Consider the following 17,579-nt stretch of genomic DNA (forward strand, 5'->3'; position numbering starts at 1 on the left):
GTACACATTTATTAGGACCATTCTACCCTTTATTAGTTGCATATTTTCCCACTTAAATATATACCATTATATATAGAGAATACCCCTTTTAGTAACTTTTTTGGTGTATATATTTATTAAGACCATTCTACCCTTTCTTAATTACATAGTCTCCCGATGCAATTCTCTCAAGGAGGGGATCCATCACCTGAGCCATGGCTAAGAGACTCCAAGAAGATTGGGCCAGAGATGCAAGAGAAGACCCTAGGATTCTCATGAGCCTTAGCATAGATTTTGGGCCCATGGACTAAGTATGAACCCACTTATCTTTTTACATATATTAGATTAGGGTTTTATTATTTTTGGGTCTTGTATTTTGGGCTCCATAGTGTAGGGAGGGTACCCTAGTAATGTAGGATTTTTTAGCCCTTGTATTTTACGGCACCTAGACTAGATTTTTGTATTAAGGGTAGTTTTGTAATTTCACATGCATTAAGTGCACTATTTGATGTGTGTATGTTGGGAGAGAAATTTAATTGAATTGGGAGAAGCTTAATCCAATTAAATTTTGGATCATCCTAATGGGGAGGTGAGCATTTGCTTGCTACACCTCATTGTCACATCGTATAGTCACACTTCGTACATGTTCTTTATGCTTAACATGCCTCATGACACCTTAATACACTTAATAGAGAATCATGGACTTGATCTTGGATTAGTGGGCTAAACCATAACTAAAATTCACTAATCATAATTAGTGAAATTTTGGCTCCAAATTTGGCTCCACAAATTCAAATAGAGGCCTCGTGTGTGCATTTTTTCAACTTTGATAATTTGAAAAATTACACTTCAAAGTTCAGACCTCATTTGAGACATAAATTTCGTGCCCCTTCTCTCCCTCTCCCTCCACTCATCTTCTCCTACCTTCAAGCTCTTATTCATGGCTTTCTACAGTAGTGAGCTTGTTCTTGACTTATCTTCTCCTTAAAGTGTCATCTCCAATCACCTTTCCTCCTTCTCCATTTTGTTGCCATTGATCTTCAAAAAGCAAAAGACTCCATTGATGAAGAAGATCCATATGGAGCTACATCATCTCCCACTTAAAATAATAATAATTTATGTTAATTATGTACCCTTCACAATCTTTTGTATGTTTAACTTTGGTGTGAGGAGGTTTTTGTTTACGGATTCATTTATTTTACATGTTTGTAAATTGCTCCCACTCTCCCAATTTCATTTTCTCTCACTCTTCTTTCCCAATTTTCTATCTCTGCAGATTGATCCCATAATTTCTTCAAGAAAAGGCTACATCTAGGTTATTCTTTTCTAATTCCTTTCCTTCCATGTTTCTAAATTGCCTCCCAAATCCCAATGTTATAACTTTATTTTATGTCTGGTGGTTTTTATGTTTGATGCAGGGGAGTTTAATACTATCAAAATGATTATTTGTCTTCATTTTTCATGGTTGCGTTGAGGCTTAGGATGTTTGGCCCGTTACTCTTCGGCTACGTGTCCATGTAGGCTTCAGCGATTCTAGAAGGGTCTCTTATCACTAATTTGTCAAAAAACATTATGAGATGTTGAGGTAGCAATAATAATAATGGTGTATTATTTTGAATTAGGTTGGAGCATATATAAGCCCATGTTTTGATGAACATGATTGAAGATTTTCCATCAAAAGCTACATGGATTGTGGTAATTCCAATGCTAAAGCCAACATTTGGGAACATGATATGTTACTTGAAGTGCCAACAAAGGTGCTTTATCATGGGAAGTGGTTAAGTGGGTGGGGTTTCAAACTAGGCTTTATGTTCTTCTAATTTAATTATTTCCTTCAATTTCAGTTATCAATGATTTGTGTATAGGGATTTTTTACTGAGAGTATATAGTGCAATGAGAAATGCCGATTACAAAAAATAAATGTACTAGCCTGAACCATAAGCAGCACATTCAAACCAAACAATGGAAGCAGAGAAGAAAAATAATTTTCAGAGGTACTTACCTCCAGTCATTACTATCAACCTTTTGAAGTCTTCACAGTTTTAGCTTTCCAAACCCTCACTCGCCTAAACTCGATGGTGTGTACTATCTGTAGAGAGGAGTATGTTTGGTGATCAAGACTGAGAGCACCTAGATCTATTTATAGAGCTCTGATCATTACAAAGCTCCACAGAACGAGGGTATGGATAATAAGATCATGAGTTGTTGCTGAACATTGCTCAACATGGGTTGAATGTGGACAGAAAATGGACCACAATTGGAAACAGTTCTTCTCATAAATTAGCAACACAAAATCAGTCCGAAAAAATAGGAACTGAAAATTCCAACATTCTCCCACATGATCCATTTCACCCAACATTAGTCATAACAAGAAACAAAATATACGAGTCAGGACGATAGGTCCTCTAATAGTGAGTATTATCTTCCATTTACCACAATATATCACGTCTCTAAATGCTAAATCTCAATTTTATGAATAAACCATATATTTATTCTAGATCTAAACTCAATGATATTTCTTAAAATAAATAAATGAATATGTGCACAAAACCATATGAGAAAAAACCAAGCTTAATAAGAGTTTAAAAAATAACAACTGTACTAAAATGAAATCACATCATGGAACCAAGTCTCATTCGTACTACATGATCCTTTAAATTCTTTGGTGGCATGCCTTCAGTCAAAGAATCGACAATCATCAACTTTGTGCTAATGTGTTCAAAGACCACTTTCTTTTCTTTAACACGTTCTCTTATGGCTAAGTACTTGATGTCGATGTGCTTACTTCGACTTCCACTTTTGTTGTTCTTAGCCATGAATATCGCAACAGAGTTGTCACAGTACAACTTCAATGGCCTTGAAATAGAGTCCACAACTCTAAGTCTAGATACAAAAATCTTCAACCATAACCATGCGAGGTAGCCTCAAAACAGGAAACAAACTCAGCCTCCATAGTGGAAGTAGCAGTCAAGGTCTACTTGGCACTTCTCCAAGATATAGCTCCACCAGCTAGCATAAAAGTATAACCAGATGATGATTTTTGTGAATCAATGTAGCCAAAATAGTCTAAATCTGAGTTGCCAATCACCTCCAAACAATCAGTTTGTATGTGCATGAGCATGTAATCCTTTGTTCCTTGAAGATATCACATCACTTTCTTTGCAACTTTCTAGTGGTCAATACATAGATTACTCGGATATCTTCCCAAAACTCCAACTTCATATGCAATGTTAGGTCTAGTGCAAACTTGAGAATACATAATGCTTCCAACAACTGAAGCATATGGATGATTCTTCATGTGTTTCCTCTCAAAATCATTTTTCAGGCACTAACTCAAATCGAGTTTTTCACTCTTCACAATGAGAGCTACACTTGGTGAACAATCTTTCATGTTAAATATCTCTAAAACTTTGTAAATATAGGTCTCTTGAGACAAACCCAAAATACCTTGAGACCTTTTCCCATGGATCTTAATTCCAATGACATAAGAATCCATTTCATCTTTCATAACATTGTACCACAAGTTTTATTCCTTAAAACTCATGGCATGTGAAAACCATTCAGGATCATTTGTGGCTCCAATGTTGTAGTCTGATTCTTGCAGATACACCACATAATCACTAGAAATTGCTGACCTTTTGACTCTAGTAGACCTTTTTTATGCTACTTTGTGATCTTCTTGAGGAACTTGGTGTTTCTCATCAAAAACTTGATCTACAAGATCATTTTCAACAGTTTGTGGAATTTAAATCAATGGTTGCCTAACACCTACTTGTGCATGAGGGGTGTGAATGGCAATGAATCTGCCACTTGAGCCAGAGGGTTGAGCTTCATAGTGATCCTTTTCAAAAGCAATATCTTGAAATTGACCACTCCCACCAATCAAATCATTCTCAAGAAATTTTGCATTTCTCAATTCTACAATCCTAGTGCTATGTGATGGACAATAAAATCTATACTCGTTGGACCTTTTAGCATATCCAATGAAATATCCACTAATAGTTCTTAGGTCTAGTTTCTTCTCTTATAGATTATAAATTCTAAATTCAGATAAGCATCCCCAAATGTGTATATGTCTCAAACTTGGTTTCCAACCTTTGAATAACTCAAAAGGTGTCTTTGAGAAAACCTTGGTTGGTACTCGATTTAATACTACACAACCGTCTTTAATTAGTGCTTCAATCCATAAGAATTGAGGAAGTTTTCTATTACTCTTCATACTCTTCACTATGTCCATTAAAGTTCGGTTTCTTCTTTCTTCCACACCATTCTAATTTGGAGAACCAACCATAGTGTATTGGGCAACAATCTAATGTTCTTGAAGAAACTTCGCAAATAGACCAGGTGCTTCTCCATTCTCCATGTATCTATCATAGTACTTTCCACCTCTATCGAATCTCACGATCTTAATTTGCTTTCCACATTGTTTCTCCACTTTGGCCTAAAAACTTTAAAGGCATCTAAAGCTTCATCTTTAGAATGAAGTATGTAGAGATACATATATCACGAATAGTTGTCTATAAAAGTGATAAAGTATTTCGACTGCTTGAGTTCATGTCTGGACAACAAATATCAGTGTGTATGATTTCTAATAGGTTTAAGCTCCTCTTTTCACCCTTCTTAGACTTGTTAGTTTAGTTACCCTTACCACAAGCTACACAAGTTTCAAAATCAGCAAAATCCAAAGCCCTAAGTACTCCTTCATTTACCAATCTCTTCATTCTCTCGATAGAGATGTGTACTAATCTTTGATGCCATAACATATGTTGAACAAGTGGCCTCAATAACTTAAGATAGAGGGGTGAATTAAGTCTTACAATTCCCACTAACAAACTTTTAACCCCCTTCTAAATGATAGGCTCAGAATGCAGAAAAAGCAGCAATCAATTTAATAATGTTCTTTAAACATGCAAGACAAAATTGATTGCAATAATATAAATGAGATCAGGGAAGAGAGAAATACAAACTCGATTTATACTGGTTCGGTCATTTCCTGTACCTACGTCCAGTCCTCAAGCAACCCACTTGAGATTTTTCACTATCTTTGTAAAAATCCATTTTACAACTTCTGAACACCTAAGAAATCCCTTCAAGCTCTTATCTGTGGCTTCCTACGGTGGTGAGATTGTTCTTGACTCATTTTCCTTGAAGTGATGTCTCAAATCACCTTTCCTCCTTCTCCTTTCCACTGCCATTGATCTTCAAGAAGTAAAAGACTCCATTGATGAAAAAGATCTAAGGCCTACAAGCTCCACATGGAACTACATCAACAATGATATGGGCACAAGGGATTCCAAATGATTCCATTCTTTGACAAGAACATACGAATACATCCTTTGTAGGATAGTAAGACACATGCCACTCTATCCTTGTGACTTTGTATTTCATAACTTATAAATGAGCTGCCCAAATTTATTTCTACAGTCAACCACCTTAAATCTAGATGCAATAACTAAAACTTGATGGAACATGCCAAAAATTGTCAACGTCATTACTCTTGCAGAAAACCTCTCAAGTTCTGGAAAATTAATTTGGGCCACAACATTTCCTATTTTGCATAAAAAATCAACATCCAACTGCTTATAACACATATAACAAAGACATCACTGAAAATGTTGACAAAACTCTATCAAGTTGTAGTGAGACCCAACAAACTTCAACAACAAAGAGTGCAATCCCGAAGACCTTGATGTTGTTCTAAATCCAACAAAGAAGCTACCTCGTATATATAGTGTTGCCCACATATCCCTCCTGTCATACATTTGATTCACCCAATTATTCTCCTCCAAACCAAGCTTTGGAACCATACAAGTCCATTTTCGTTTAAATTGTCCAATATCATAATCACCTAACATACATTTTCCAAATTCAGAAAAGAAAACTTCACTACCAATGTTTCTTTTTGCATTCTGAAGCAAATATAATCACAGTTTATGATGGGCTTTTGGAAACACTCTGTTCATGGCATTTCTCCTAACCATGTCTCCATCAGTTATAACAAAGGTGGGAGCATTACCTTTCATTACCTCCATCAATTGCTTAAGCAATCACACATATATCTCTTCTGTTTCATTTGAAACAATTGCACTTGCAAACACAATTGTCTTATTGTGGTTGTTCACACCAGAAAAAAATGACCACTGGACATTTATATTGGTTTTTCCCATATATGGCATCAAAGGCCAAAACATCTCCAAAAACAACATAGTCCAACTAACTTGTGCCATCACACCAAAATAGGTGTTGCAATCTTCCATCCTCATCGATTGTGTGACGTACAATCTTCAGCAGATCGCTCAAGGTTAACCACCTCAAATATTGTAATGCACCTATAGCATCTAAACCTTGAGATCGCCTTTCTTTGTCAATTTGATTGTACAAGTTCTTCTTGCCAAACAATACTCACTCTTACCCTCTTGACTGCATGGCAAATGAATTGAAAATATCTACTACCCTCATACCAACCTTTCTTAAAGTATTCAGTTGGAAAACATCAGCAACACTCATTTTCTTATGTGCCGGTAAAATTCAACAATGGATTTCTTGTAGTAACTCATGATTGTGGTCATCCTCAAATTTCTTAATTTTCCAACGATTGAAATGCCTAAATATATGCACAGGAAAAAAGGCTTCACACCCATATCAAGTTTTAGGTCTAGGGACTCATTTATGGTTTGCCATGTTCAACCCTCTTGCAATTTCAACTTTAGCTACGACCATATATCACATCTACCATATATCTAAGTTGTTGTTAAAAATGGGATATAATTGTCTTTTACTAAATTTATATTTATTAAAAATTAAATATTAAAACTTTTTATTTTAATATAATACAAATATAGTGCTAATTTAATTTTCATTATTACATTTTTTAAATTACTTTATTTAATTCAAAGTATGTTTGTCTCTTTTTTAATTAATTTTGTTTCCGTTATAAACCAATTGTCGCGGGTAATTTTGCTCCCTCACCAGTAAGGGAGGAAGTTTTAGACTTCATATTAGAATTCACCGAAAAACTCCCAATTCTCACCCATAACTCATGAGAATGTAGACAATCACGAAGCACATGCATATGACTTCAAAGTGAGCGGAATGTGTGCATAAACTAGTTTGACATCATGATAAGAGATTAAAATACATTTTACCCAAAAAAAATAAAATTACATGTGCTTACTACATCAGACTACTTGATGGCATGATAAGTTACTAAATTTCTAACATCATTATTACATCTACTTGACAACATGAACCAAAAATAGTAATGAAGAACAAGTTCAAGGACTTTGATCGAATTACATCTACTTGACAACATGAACCAAAAATAGTAATGAAGAACAAGTTCAAGGACTTTGATCGAACAAATGGAACATAATAAACTCGTATAAATAAAAATCAGAAAAAGTTTTGAGATTAAAAACATAATAAACTCGTATTTCTATTTATAAATATACAATGGTTGCAACACGATGAATATACAATCACGTATTCACAATGTCACAATGGATGTCTTTGACACAACAAATCCTGTCATATTGCTATAGGCCACAACAGAATAGTTTCTAATATTTTTTAAGCTTGAATATATTTGTTTTCCTTTCAAATTAGTGTTTTTTTATATTCTTGTAAAAAAAATTGTTTTTAATTTTTGCAAAATTAATGAAATCATCACAACACATCATCACTAAATGAAGTAAACATGTCATGTCATCACCTCAATGATATCATGATGATGTCAGCATGCCTCATCAACACAATTAGTGGAAGATGCACCTACACTATTACAAATAATTTTATTTTACTTAAATATCTTTAATAAAAAAAAAGTGTCCCTCCAAAAAAATTAGTGTTGTCCCCACAAGAAAAATGTTTTTTAAAATGAAGATATAAAAGAGAAAATAGATTAACTAATATGTGCAGAAGATAATTGAATACTTGTAATTTATACAAACTTAGATATTTAAAAAAATCATGAAATTATCAATTTTGTAAACATTTATAATATTTTTTTCTATTAAAATATTATGGACTATTTTTTTTCCCACTAAACCATATTTTTGGACCCGCCACTTAACATAACATGTCACATCATCATTAACTCAGATGAAAATTAGGTAATCTACAAACGCTAAAATAAAAAGTTGATAACATTCATATTTTACAAAATAAATTCCAGAAATAAAAAAGATGGATGATTTTGTGGCATCATTAAACCAAGTATGTCTACCCATGAGATCACAAACAACACACAACACCTATGATTACATGAAATCTCCTATCTCTTTCAAGTAACACAGCATTTACAAGAAACGTACAAATACTACTTGAGCAACTTGAAGAAACATGTCTCAGGGACAACAAGAGGAAGATTATTATTCACGGTATGAATATATATGATTATTGAGCAGAAATTAAAAGACTACACAGGTGACACGACTGTTCCAATAGAAATTTAAAGAAAGAAGCTTAGGAGCAAACTGAATAGAGCCAGTTTAAGTTAACATCCACTTGAGGCACCTCTATCTGCAGATTGGGAAGCATAGATTCGAATCCTTCCCATGAAGCAGCCGTCTCTTCATCACATATCACCACCTTTAAATTCACAAGATTAACGGCTGAGGAAGGCAATTCACACCTTGCACAACTTGTCATGTACAGATTTCTTAGATTACACAAATTACCAAAGTCCTCTGGTAAATTAAGAAGGCTTATACAGTTCGAGATGTCAAGATGCCTTAGATTTGAAAGCATTCCGATAGAATCTGGTAACCCTTCCAAATCGGTACAAGAACTGAGCCTTAGGAGTTCCAAATTCACCCACTTTCCAATTTCTTGGGGAAGTGCGAAGAGCTTGTGGCAATTAGTAACACTGAGCTTCTTTAGCGTTGTAATATCACACACCCCACTAGGCAACAACACCATATCTTTGCAATAGTCAATGCTCAAATCTACTAGATTTGGAAATGCATCTGAAATTAGGAAGATACCATTTTGAAAAGCATGATTCAAATTGCACATGTAGAGGGATAATTTTTTAAGAGTCTTCAATGTGACAAATGAATGAACAGAAATCCTCTCCAATCTAATTCTTCTGAGGTTGGATAAAGTGCCAAGTAGCTCAAAATTTGTCAGCTCAGTGAGATGGAAATTGTAATTTGTGACTATCAAAACTTTTAGTTTGCTCATTTTCTCCATGGACTCTGGTAAAGAGTACTGATTAGTTCGAAGATTAAATATCAGAACCTTAGCTTGATTTGGTTGCATGTGTGACCAATATGAATTGCAAGTTTCATCTGCAAAAACAGCCCATATATGGTATCAATTATAGAATGTCTATTGTCATTACTTTGTAGGTAAACTTTTGTATGGATAACTAACCAATTGATATGGACAATGTGTGAGCAGGGATCTGCTGGTATTTCTGTTTAGCACAATATCTAAAACAAAATGACAATATACGGGTCATCATGCCTTGTTGCTTCTCGCAAAGCCCCCATTCACTTTTATTTTCATTTGTCTCAATAATCAGTCTTTTTCTTTCTTCAATTGGTTCCTGGTTGCTTTGATGAATTGCTAGCTCTCTTAGAAGATCATGAATCACCATGAAATGATTATTGTAGAAACAATTGTCTGTGTCACTTGTATTTTGCCTGGTAAATTAGCATAAATTAATTCTTTAATTGGGAAGAAAAGTACAAAATTAAAAGTACATGCTCATGTGATAGATTACCTATAAATCTCAACTTTTCTACTCAAAGCTTATAAAATGAAATGCCAAATTGCATAGTCCAAAATTTAAATTAATTTCAACTTAAATTGTCATTTTTAGAATATTAATATATAAAAGCAACCACTTGCTCCTGATATCTAATTCTCTTTAAGTTTTTATTGTAGAGTATAAATCTTGTTATTTGCATGAGAAAAAAGGATTACTCGCTGATGTAAAATAATTTTATATTATTGTCTAATCATAAAATTATCATTATGATAAGTTTAATAACTTTTACAGTAATACCTTAAAAGTCATACAAACATTGAATTGTGGCTGACTGAAAATCTAAAAATGTTTTATATTATGAGTGAGTAATCATTAAATTCTATTTATATTAAGATTGAAAGGTAAAGAAGAAAATAATCCTTACCTTGCTATTAAGACATTTACCAGATTCATGGACTCTAATTTGTTGATGATGGCCATTGCTTCTATGCCGTCATTGTCAAGTCCATACAATTCTGCCCACATATCAATGAGAGCAGTAATTGAAATTCTTTGATCTTCAGGAAATAAGCTTAGATCCATGAAGCACTCTTTGATCATTGTATTATCTTCTAGAACATCTAAGATCTTTTGGAGGTAGGTTAGCAATTCAGTACTGTTAGAATCAAGTATAGAATGACCATGTGACAATTCCTCCACCATCTTTTGCCACAACTCAAAAGGCTGATGACTAAGTGACCTACCAATCACTTTAATGGCAAGCGGTAAACCCTTGCAACTTTTCACAACCTGCATGTGCATTCAGTGAAATATAGTTTTTATGACTTATAGGTGGTGCAACGTGCAAATATACAAATATTTAAATATGAATTATATAGATATTGGTTGGAATCATAGACATGTGATGGTCTTTAACCTCTTAATAAATTTTCCCCTAGAAGGGTAAATTGGTCAATACATTGAAATAAGAATTTAAAAGGGATTTTTTATGCATTTTCCTTTTATTTCTATGATAGTTTTATTTTTATTCTAAACAAAATCATAATAATGACCACAATAATTTAGTATGTAATTTTATATCTTAAAAAATCTATAAAAAAAACAGTTTATAATAGACTAATAATAATTTTAATTAATTAATTTAAAAAGGTTTAAATATGTTAGAGATCTCTAAAATATATTCGAATTTTGCAACTAATCCCTGAAAGAAATTTGTTTCTCGTCGGATTCCTAAAATATCATAAGTTTTGTGGGAGATCCCTACCGTTAAAACGTGATGATGTATCCGTTAGATGGACACATCAGCGGTAGACGTATGAAGTCATGTCAGAGGGTGGTACATGTCATCTGATGACGTCATCCAAATGTTATTTAAAAAAAATATTTGGATATGGAATTTCTTTTGATACGAGGAGAAAGGCGAAGACCCTCTCCCGCGCTTCCTACTTCGTCGTGTTGGATGATAATGGCAAAACTCCAACTTTGATAATGAAAAAAATCAACAAAAGCACAAACCAGAAACAAAGTTGTCCAAAAAAATGGGTTTCTAAATTCACAAAAATCTTCAAGTAGAATAGTGAAAAAGAAAGCCCAAACCAGAAAGCCCTAATTTTCTCACCTTCAACAAAAATCAACAAATGCACCCTCAAAGGAAAAGTGAAGAAGAAAATCCATGCACTCTGATGCGGTTGCCACTGTCGTTGGTGACGAAGCCGAGCTATCGGCTGTGGTAGCCGACAGAGATTCGAGCCTTCTCTCATTGATGCGGTAGGCGGGGAGCACCTCATAGGATTTGAGTCTCCTCCCACCGACGCTCCAGTAGACAAGGGCATAAGTGAGGAACATGATTAGGACAACAAAGATGACGTGGATCAAGAATGTCAAATCAAGGATTGTGACGATGCGGAGCTTGGACTCGTCGAGATCGCACTGTGTGGAGCCTTCGACACCACTGGTGACGTCGATCAGGAGGCGATGGAAGCCCTCAGGGGTCGATGTAGAGGGAGAGCCTACTTTGGAGGGCCTAGAGCCCGCATAGGTAGGTGTGGAGCAAAATGACAATGTTTTAGGGGTAAGGATGAGGGTTAGGGTCGCGATAAGGATACCTCTGACGTGGCATGCCATGTCATTGATAACTCTGATGTGACTTCATACGTGTATCGCTGACGTGTCCAACTAACATACATGTCATCACGTTCTGGACGAAGACTAATAATAGGGATCTTTCACAAAACTTTTGAAATTTCAAGGATCCAACGAGAAACAAAAAAATTTCAGAGATCAATTGTGAAATTTGGATATATTTCAGGGATGTCCAACATATTTAAGCCATTAAAAAATACTTCTCTTAAAATCCATCTTGGCTTAAACCGAAATGAATGAATGCATCCAGGATAAGAACATGAATTACTCTTATATGTCAAAAAGTAAGAACAAGCACCTTTTGGACTACATCTTCGTCAGGAGTATTTAAACTGTTGCAATCCAGCAAAGCATAGTGATGGAAAAGGGTCATCGCATCTTCATAAACAAGTGGTTTTAAGACACATTGGATGCCAAATCTATGAAATGCAACCCTTGAAGTCACCAGAATTTTGTAATCTGATAAATGGAATTTAAATTTCTCTACAAGGGCTTCTGAGCCAGGCCAAACATCATCCAAAATCAACAACATTGGAATTCCTTCAAATTTCCTTAGCAAAAGCCCCAATTGACTAAGTGCATCTTCATTGCTTTGAAACTTAGGTACTTGAAATCCAAAATGTTCAAATAGTCTTTCTGCAATAATCTTCAACTTGGGCGTTTTTGAGAAGGTGACAAAAAATATATTTTTCCTGAATTTACCTAGTGAAATCAAAGAGAGTGTGATCAGTTTTTAGAATACATACATACATATATATATATATATATATATATATATATATATATATATATATATATATATATATATATATATATATATATATATAATTCAATAAAATAATTTACATTTAACAATATTACAAAAGGATAAAACAACTTGATATCATTAAAAGATGTATAATTGGTAAATGGTAATTAAAAGATGTACAAAAGGAGTTATAGTTACTTACCCATGACTTGTTCATCCCAACAGAGCTTTGTAGCCAAGGTGGTTTTCCCTAATCCTCCAAAACCACTTAACACAATAATGGAGACACCTTCTTTAAGAAGCTCGATCTTCAACTGGCTCAATGGTACATCCAATCCAACACTGAATTCTGGCGTTTCAGGAACACCAAATGCACTCTTCATTGGAAAGACAACTAGTTGTGCGGTCTCTTCCATGAATAATTTAATAACCAACCTGTCGCGTCCTTTTTCTTGTTTAAACAGTATTACGAATGGCAGAAAAAATCAACGTTGCTGCATGTAACAGACTTTAATTTCAATTTGATACTCGATAATCATAGATAGACCTGGAACTAGCTAGTGATATAAAAAACTTCGGTCGTTACAACCTTACTTATTAAATTCCTTGTGTTTACCATTTTAATTTTCCACAATAACATAATAGTATGCATGTCTATGTGTATAAAAAGATTTTCATTCTTAAAAATGGAGACTGATGAAATTTATAAATAATAAGTGTTACGGGATTTTATTTATATGTAGAGTTTATATGAACAGATAATGTTTGGTAAAACTAACTTATAAGTTTGTTGAAAGCTTAAACTGAAAAGCTTAAAATTTATGAGCTAAATGATTTAATTAAAAGTATTTAATAAAATCAATTGATAAGTTAACTAATAAATGTTAAATGACATAAAATAATATATTTAATTGTGTGAAAAATTTAGTTAACAAAAATAAATATTTTCACTTTTATAACTTGAATCGATAAAATAAAAATCATGTAAGAAAACCAATTAGATCATGTAATTTTAGAAGAAAAAAACACAATAATTTAACAAATAATTATAAAGTTAATATAATTAAAAAAATTAACATTAAAAAACAGTATAATAATGACAATTGATAAGTTAACTATTGTGTCATGTACGTGTAAGAACATAAAATTAAATACAAAGATTTTATCAAATAACAAATAAAAAAAATAAAATTTTTTTAATTAAATAATAAAAGTATAAAAGGAGATTTCAAATAAAATAATAAAGATAAAATTAAAAAAAAAAACTAACTAGTAACTTATAAACTAATTTATTTTTCAAAATAACTTATCTAAATACACTACTTCAAATAGTTTATAGAAAATAAACTAATAAAATAAACTCATATATCAAACCAACTTTTTCATCAAATCAGCTTATAGAAAATAAACTAATAAAATAAACTCATATATCAAACAAACTTTTTAATCAAATCAGCTTATAAGTTAGTGAAAATAACTTATAAACTCGTTAAATACGTTAGGAAACATACTACTCATTATCAAAATGTGGAGTAGGTTGTTTGTTTGGTTGATATGCCGTCTCTTACTTGCTAATGCACAATGAGCATTAATTTGCGCCTCATTTGGCTTGTCCCTTTTTTTAAGAAAAAATAAAAATTAAACATGGTAAGTTGAAATAACTGAATATTTATGAGTATGTCTCCTTTCATGCACAGTTGGAAATGTTCAACATATCAACATATTGTCTTGTCATCAATCTACCATGTGCGTTTGATTTCAAGAAAGCTAGTTACTAAAATGAGACAAATTTAAATGTTGATAGCTTGATCTAAAACACAGAAGCAGAAAATAAGACATCATCAAAACTCGATCATGCACAAAAGAGACAGCGTTAGTGTAGGATTGATCACTATTGAGGACAATAATTTAATTGTATTTCTATTTTGTTAGAAACTTGATTAAATTTACACCATAATGCTCAAATTATTATAAGATAAAATTTTGGAAATTATAACACCAATGCAAATATATTGAGAAGAAACTTTAAAGAATATGTTGGTAAAAAATCCGACAATTATGTATTACTAAGCTATACCTTAATTAGAAATAACGATCGATACTTCCTATGAATTTGATTTTTTATCGTCCTCCTTCTTAATGAGCACAATTCGAATTTGAAGTTATGGAAGAGAAACTCAGTTGTTGTTCGGGGTTATATATTTGAAAGAATAGAACTTTACAACACAACACAAGGCATTTATAGATCCAAACCAAAATGTGCGATTTCTAGGAAGTTTGTGCGGTTTTTCGCTTACTATTACTTATCATGTAGCCTGTGCTTTGCTTGATCCATTTTTCACGTAGTTTGGTACATCTGAACAGGAATATTTTTATAAAATTTATTTCATTTTTCATGAAACTTCGTTGTTATAATAATATATACATAGGTGATACCTTCTTTTGGTCTTTAATTATTTTCTTTACATATCTTTATTCTTTAAATGCATGCATGCTTTTTTATCCATAAAAATTCATTGTTGATTTCGTTAAAATGTTATTGGAAGGGATAGGATCCTTTAAATGCACATAATAACTGTTTCTACGTACTTTCTATGTCATAACTGGAATATTATCTCTCTCTACTCTCATTTGTTTTTTTATTTAACCTTCTCTTCCTCTCTTTTATTTAAAAAGCAAATGCAGAGAGACACTGTTTTTTGTATAAAGCCAATCTTAACTTTCGTCAGGTAAAAGTTACATAAAAGAATAGAAAAGATACAATTTGTTCGTGGTTGCTTTTCTAACTAATACCTTACGCGTTTTTCTTTTTATCTGGCGTGTTATTTTGGTTATTTAGCTTATTACCCATACAGAATAGATAATATAATTAATAGTAAGAAAATGACAAAAGATCAAACACCGAACCAGCTGTATTCATCTATATTTTCCGTTAACGCAAAGCAAATCAATAATTTATTAGGAGTACTCAATTTATTAGAAAAGAGTATTGCGTCACATTTAAGAGATTTGAGTCACAATTTTATAAAATTTAATTCATTTTACTTTTAAATAATTAATTTTTATAATTTTAAAATAAAAAGATTGATAAATGTATTATTTCTAAATTTTAGTGAAAATTGTATATTCCTATTTCCGGCATAGTAGAAAAGAGTATTGCGTGAGTTGAGGAGTACTCCTTCAAAATTCGAGGTACAATACACTAATATAAATGAATATGCTTGTAAGCGTGAGTGTCAAGACACATGGATTTATATAAAATTGAAAGGTTGTGTGGTTTTGATATTCAATGGACTCGAAGGTTATATACAGGCTATGGTTTAAACATTATTCTATCTATATGCTAAAAAGTAAATAATGTGGGGAGATGAAGTATGAACAATATTTTGAAAATTGGTCTAGTAATTGAATGGTTTACTGGCTTCATCGTGATTGTAACATATGGTTGAACTGGTGGTAGAAATTAAATATATATTTATAGATATCATATAATATTTTAACTGATAAAATAATATAAAATTATAAATTTAAGATATAAAAAATTATAAATTAGTATAAATAATTAAATTATATGTGTTTATTAAAATAATAATAATAATAATAATAATAATAATAATAGTTAAACATCTTGTGTTTTTTGTGTTCTATATGTTCTTGATATTTCAATACCATGTCTATTTAATTAAATATAGAAAATGTTTTTTTAAAATTAATTTATTGTTTATAAAAAAAAATAATTTGTTTAACTTGGTCTTGTTGATTTAGTTTGTTAGACTAGGTTTTATCTTATCTTTGACTTGGTCTTGGAAAATACTATTTTTTTTATTACAAATATTTGTTTCATAAAGTTTTAGAGAGATCTCTCACACATTTTCTCTCCACTTTTTCACTAAGTGAATCCTAGGTTATTCATATTAGAAAAGCTTGTTATATAGTTATACTACCCCAATTTATTATTGAGAAGAACATGTTAATTAAATGTTAGGAAACCTACTTACAAGTTCTTAAAAACAATATGAATTTACACTTCTCAAACTTAATTTGGGATTTATTGTTTATAAAAAAACAAATATTTTGTTTAACTTGGCCTTGTTGATTTAGTTTGTTAGACTAGGTTTTACCTTATCTTTGACTTGGTCTTGGAAAATCCTATCTTTTTTATTACAAATATTTGTTTCATAAAGTTTTAGAAAGCTCTCTCACACATTTTCTCTCCACATTTCCACTAAGTGAATCCTAGGCTATTCTTATTAGAAAAGCTTGTTATATAGTTATACTACCCCAATTTATTATTGAGAAGAACATGTTAATTAAATGTTAGGAAACCTACTTACAAGTCCTTAAAAACAATATGAATTTACACTTCTCAAACTTAATTTGGGATTTATTGTTTATAAAAAAACAAATATTTTGTTTAACTTGGTCTTGTTGATTTAGTTTGTTAGACTAGGTTTTATCTTATCTTTGACTTGGTCTTGGAAAATCCTATCTTTTTTATTACACATATTTGTTTCATAAAGTTTTAGAAAGCTCTCTCACACATTTTCTCTCCACATTTCCACTAAGTGAATCCTAGGCTATTCTTATTAGAAAAGCTTGTTATATAGTTATACTACCCCAATTTATTATTAAGAAGAACATGTTAATTAAATGTTAGGAAACTTACGTATCGCATGGATAAGTTCTTAAAAACAATATGAATTCACACTTCTCAAACTTAATTTGGGATTTATTGTTTATAAAAAAAACATATATTTTGTTTAACTTGGTCTTGTTGGTTTAGTCTGCTAGACTAGGTTTTATCTTATCTTTGACTTGGTCTTGGAAAATCCTATCTTTTTTGTTAGAAATATTTGTTTCATAAAAATTTAGAGAGCTCTCTCACACATTTTCTCTCCACTTTTTTCACTAAGCGAATCCTAGGTTATTCTTATTAGAAAAGCTTGTTATATAATTATACTACCCCAATTTATTATTGAGAAGAACATGTTAATT

General features: G+C 32.0%; 1 protein-coding gene across 1 annotated transcript; it reads right to left on the reverse strand.

Moving 5' to 3' along the window:
• Window positions 1-8,183: 8,183 nt before the first annotated feature.
• Window positions 8,184-13,046, reverse strand: LOC100808032 (probable disease resistance protein At5g66900). Its single transcript, XM_003551011.4, has 5 exons — window positions 12,787-13,046; window positions 12,135-12,538; window positions 10,119-10,483; window positions 9,355-9,626; window positions 8,184-9,269 (listed from the first exon to the last, which is right to left on the reverse strand). Exons 1-5 carry the CDS (start codon window positions 12,998-13,000, stop codon window positions 8,443-8,445), a joined length of 2,082 nt encoding a protein of 693 aa, XP_003551059.3. The 5' UTR covers window positions 13,001-13,046; the 3' UTR covers window positions 8,184-8,442.
• Window positions 13,047-17,579: the final 4,533 nt, after the last annotated feature.

Source organism: Glycine max, chromosome 17 (assembly GCF_000004515.6).
Source record: "Glycine max cultivar Williams 82 chromosome 17, Glycine_max_v4.0, whole genome shotgun sequence".
Classification (NCBI taxonomy): Eukaryota; Viridiplantae; Streptophyta; class Magnoliopsida; order Fabales; family Fabaceae; genus Glycine; species Glycine max.

What these genes read in the sequence shown, in the direction of transcription:
- LOC100808032 (XM_003551011.4), bottom strand. Translation starts at nt 13,000, where the DNA reads ATGGAAGAGACCGCACAACTAGTTGTCTTTCCAATGAAGAGTGCATTT. An exon ending in TTGGGATGAACAAGTCATGG is followed by an intron (nt 12,539 to 12,786) that starts GTAAGTAACTAT and finishes TGATTTCACTAG; the next exon opens with GTAAATTCAGGAAAAATATA. An exon ending in ACGAAGATGTAGTCCAAAAG is followed by an intron (nt 10,484 to 12,134) that starts GTGCTTGTTCTT and finishes ATGCACATGCAG; the next exon opens with GTTGTGAAAAGTTGCAAGGG.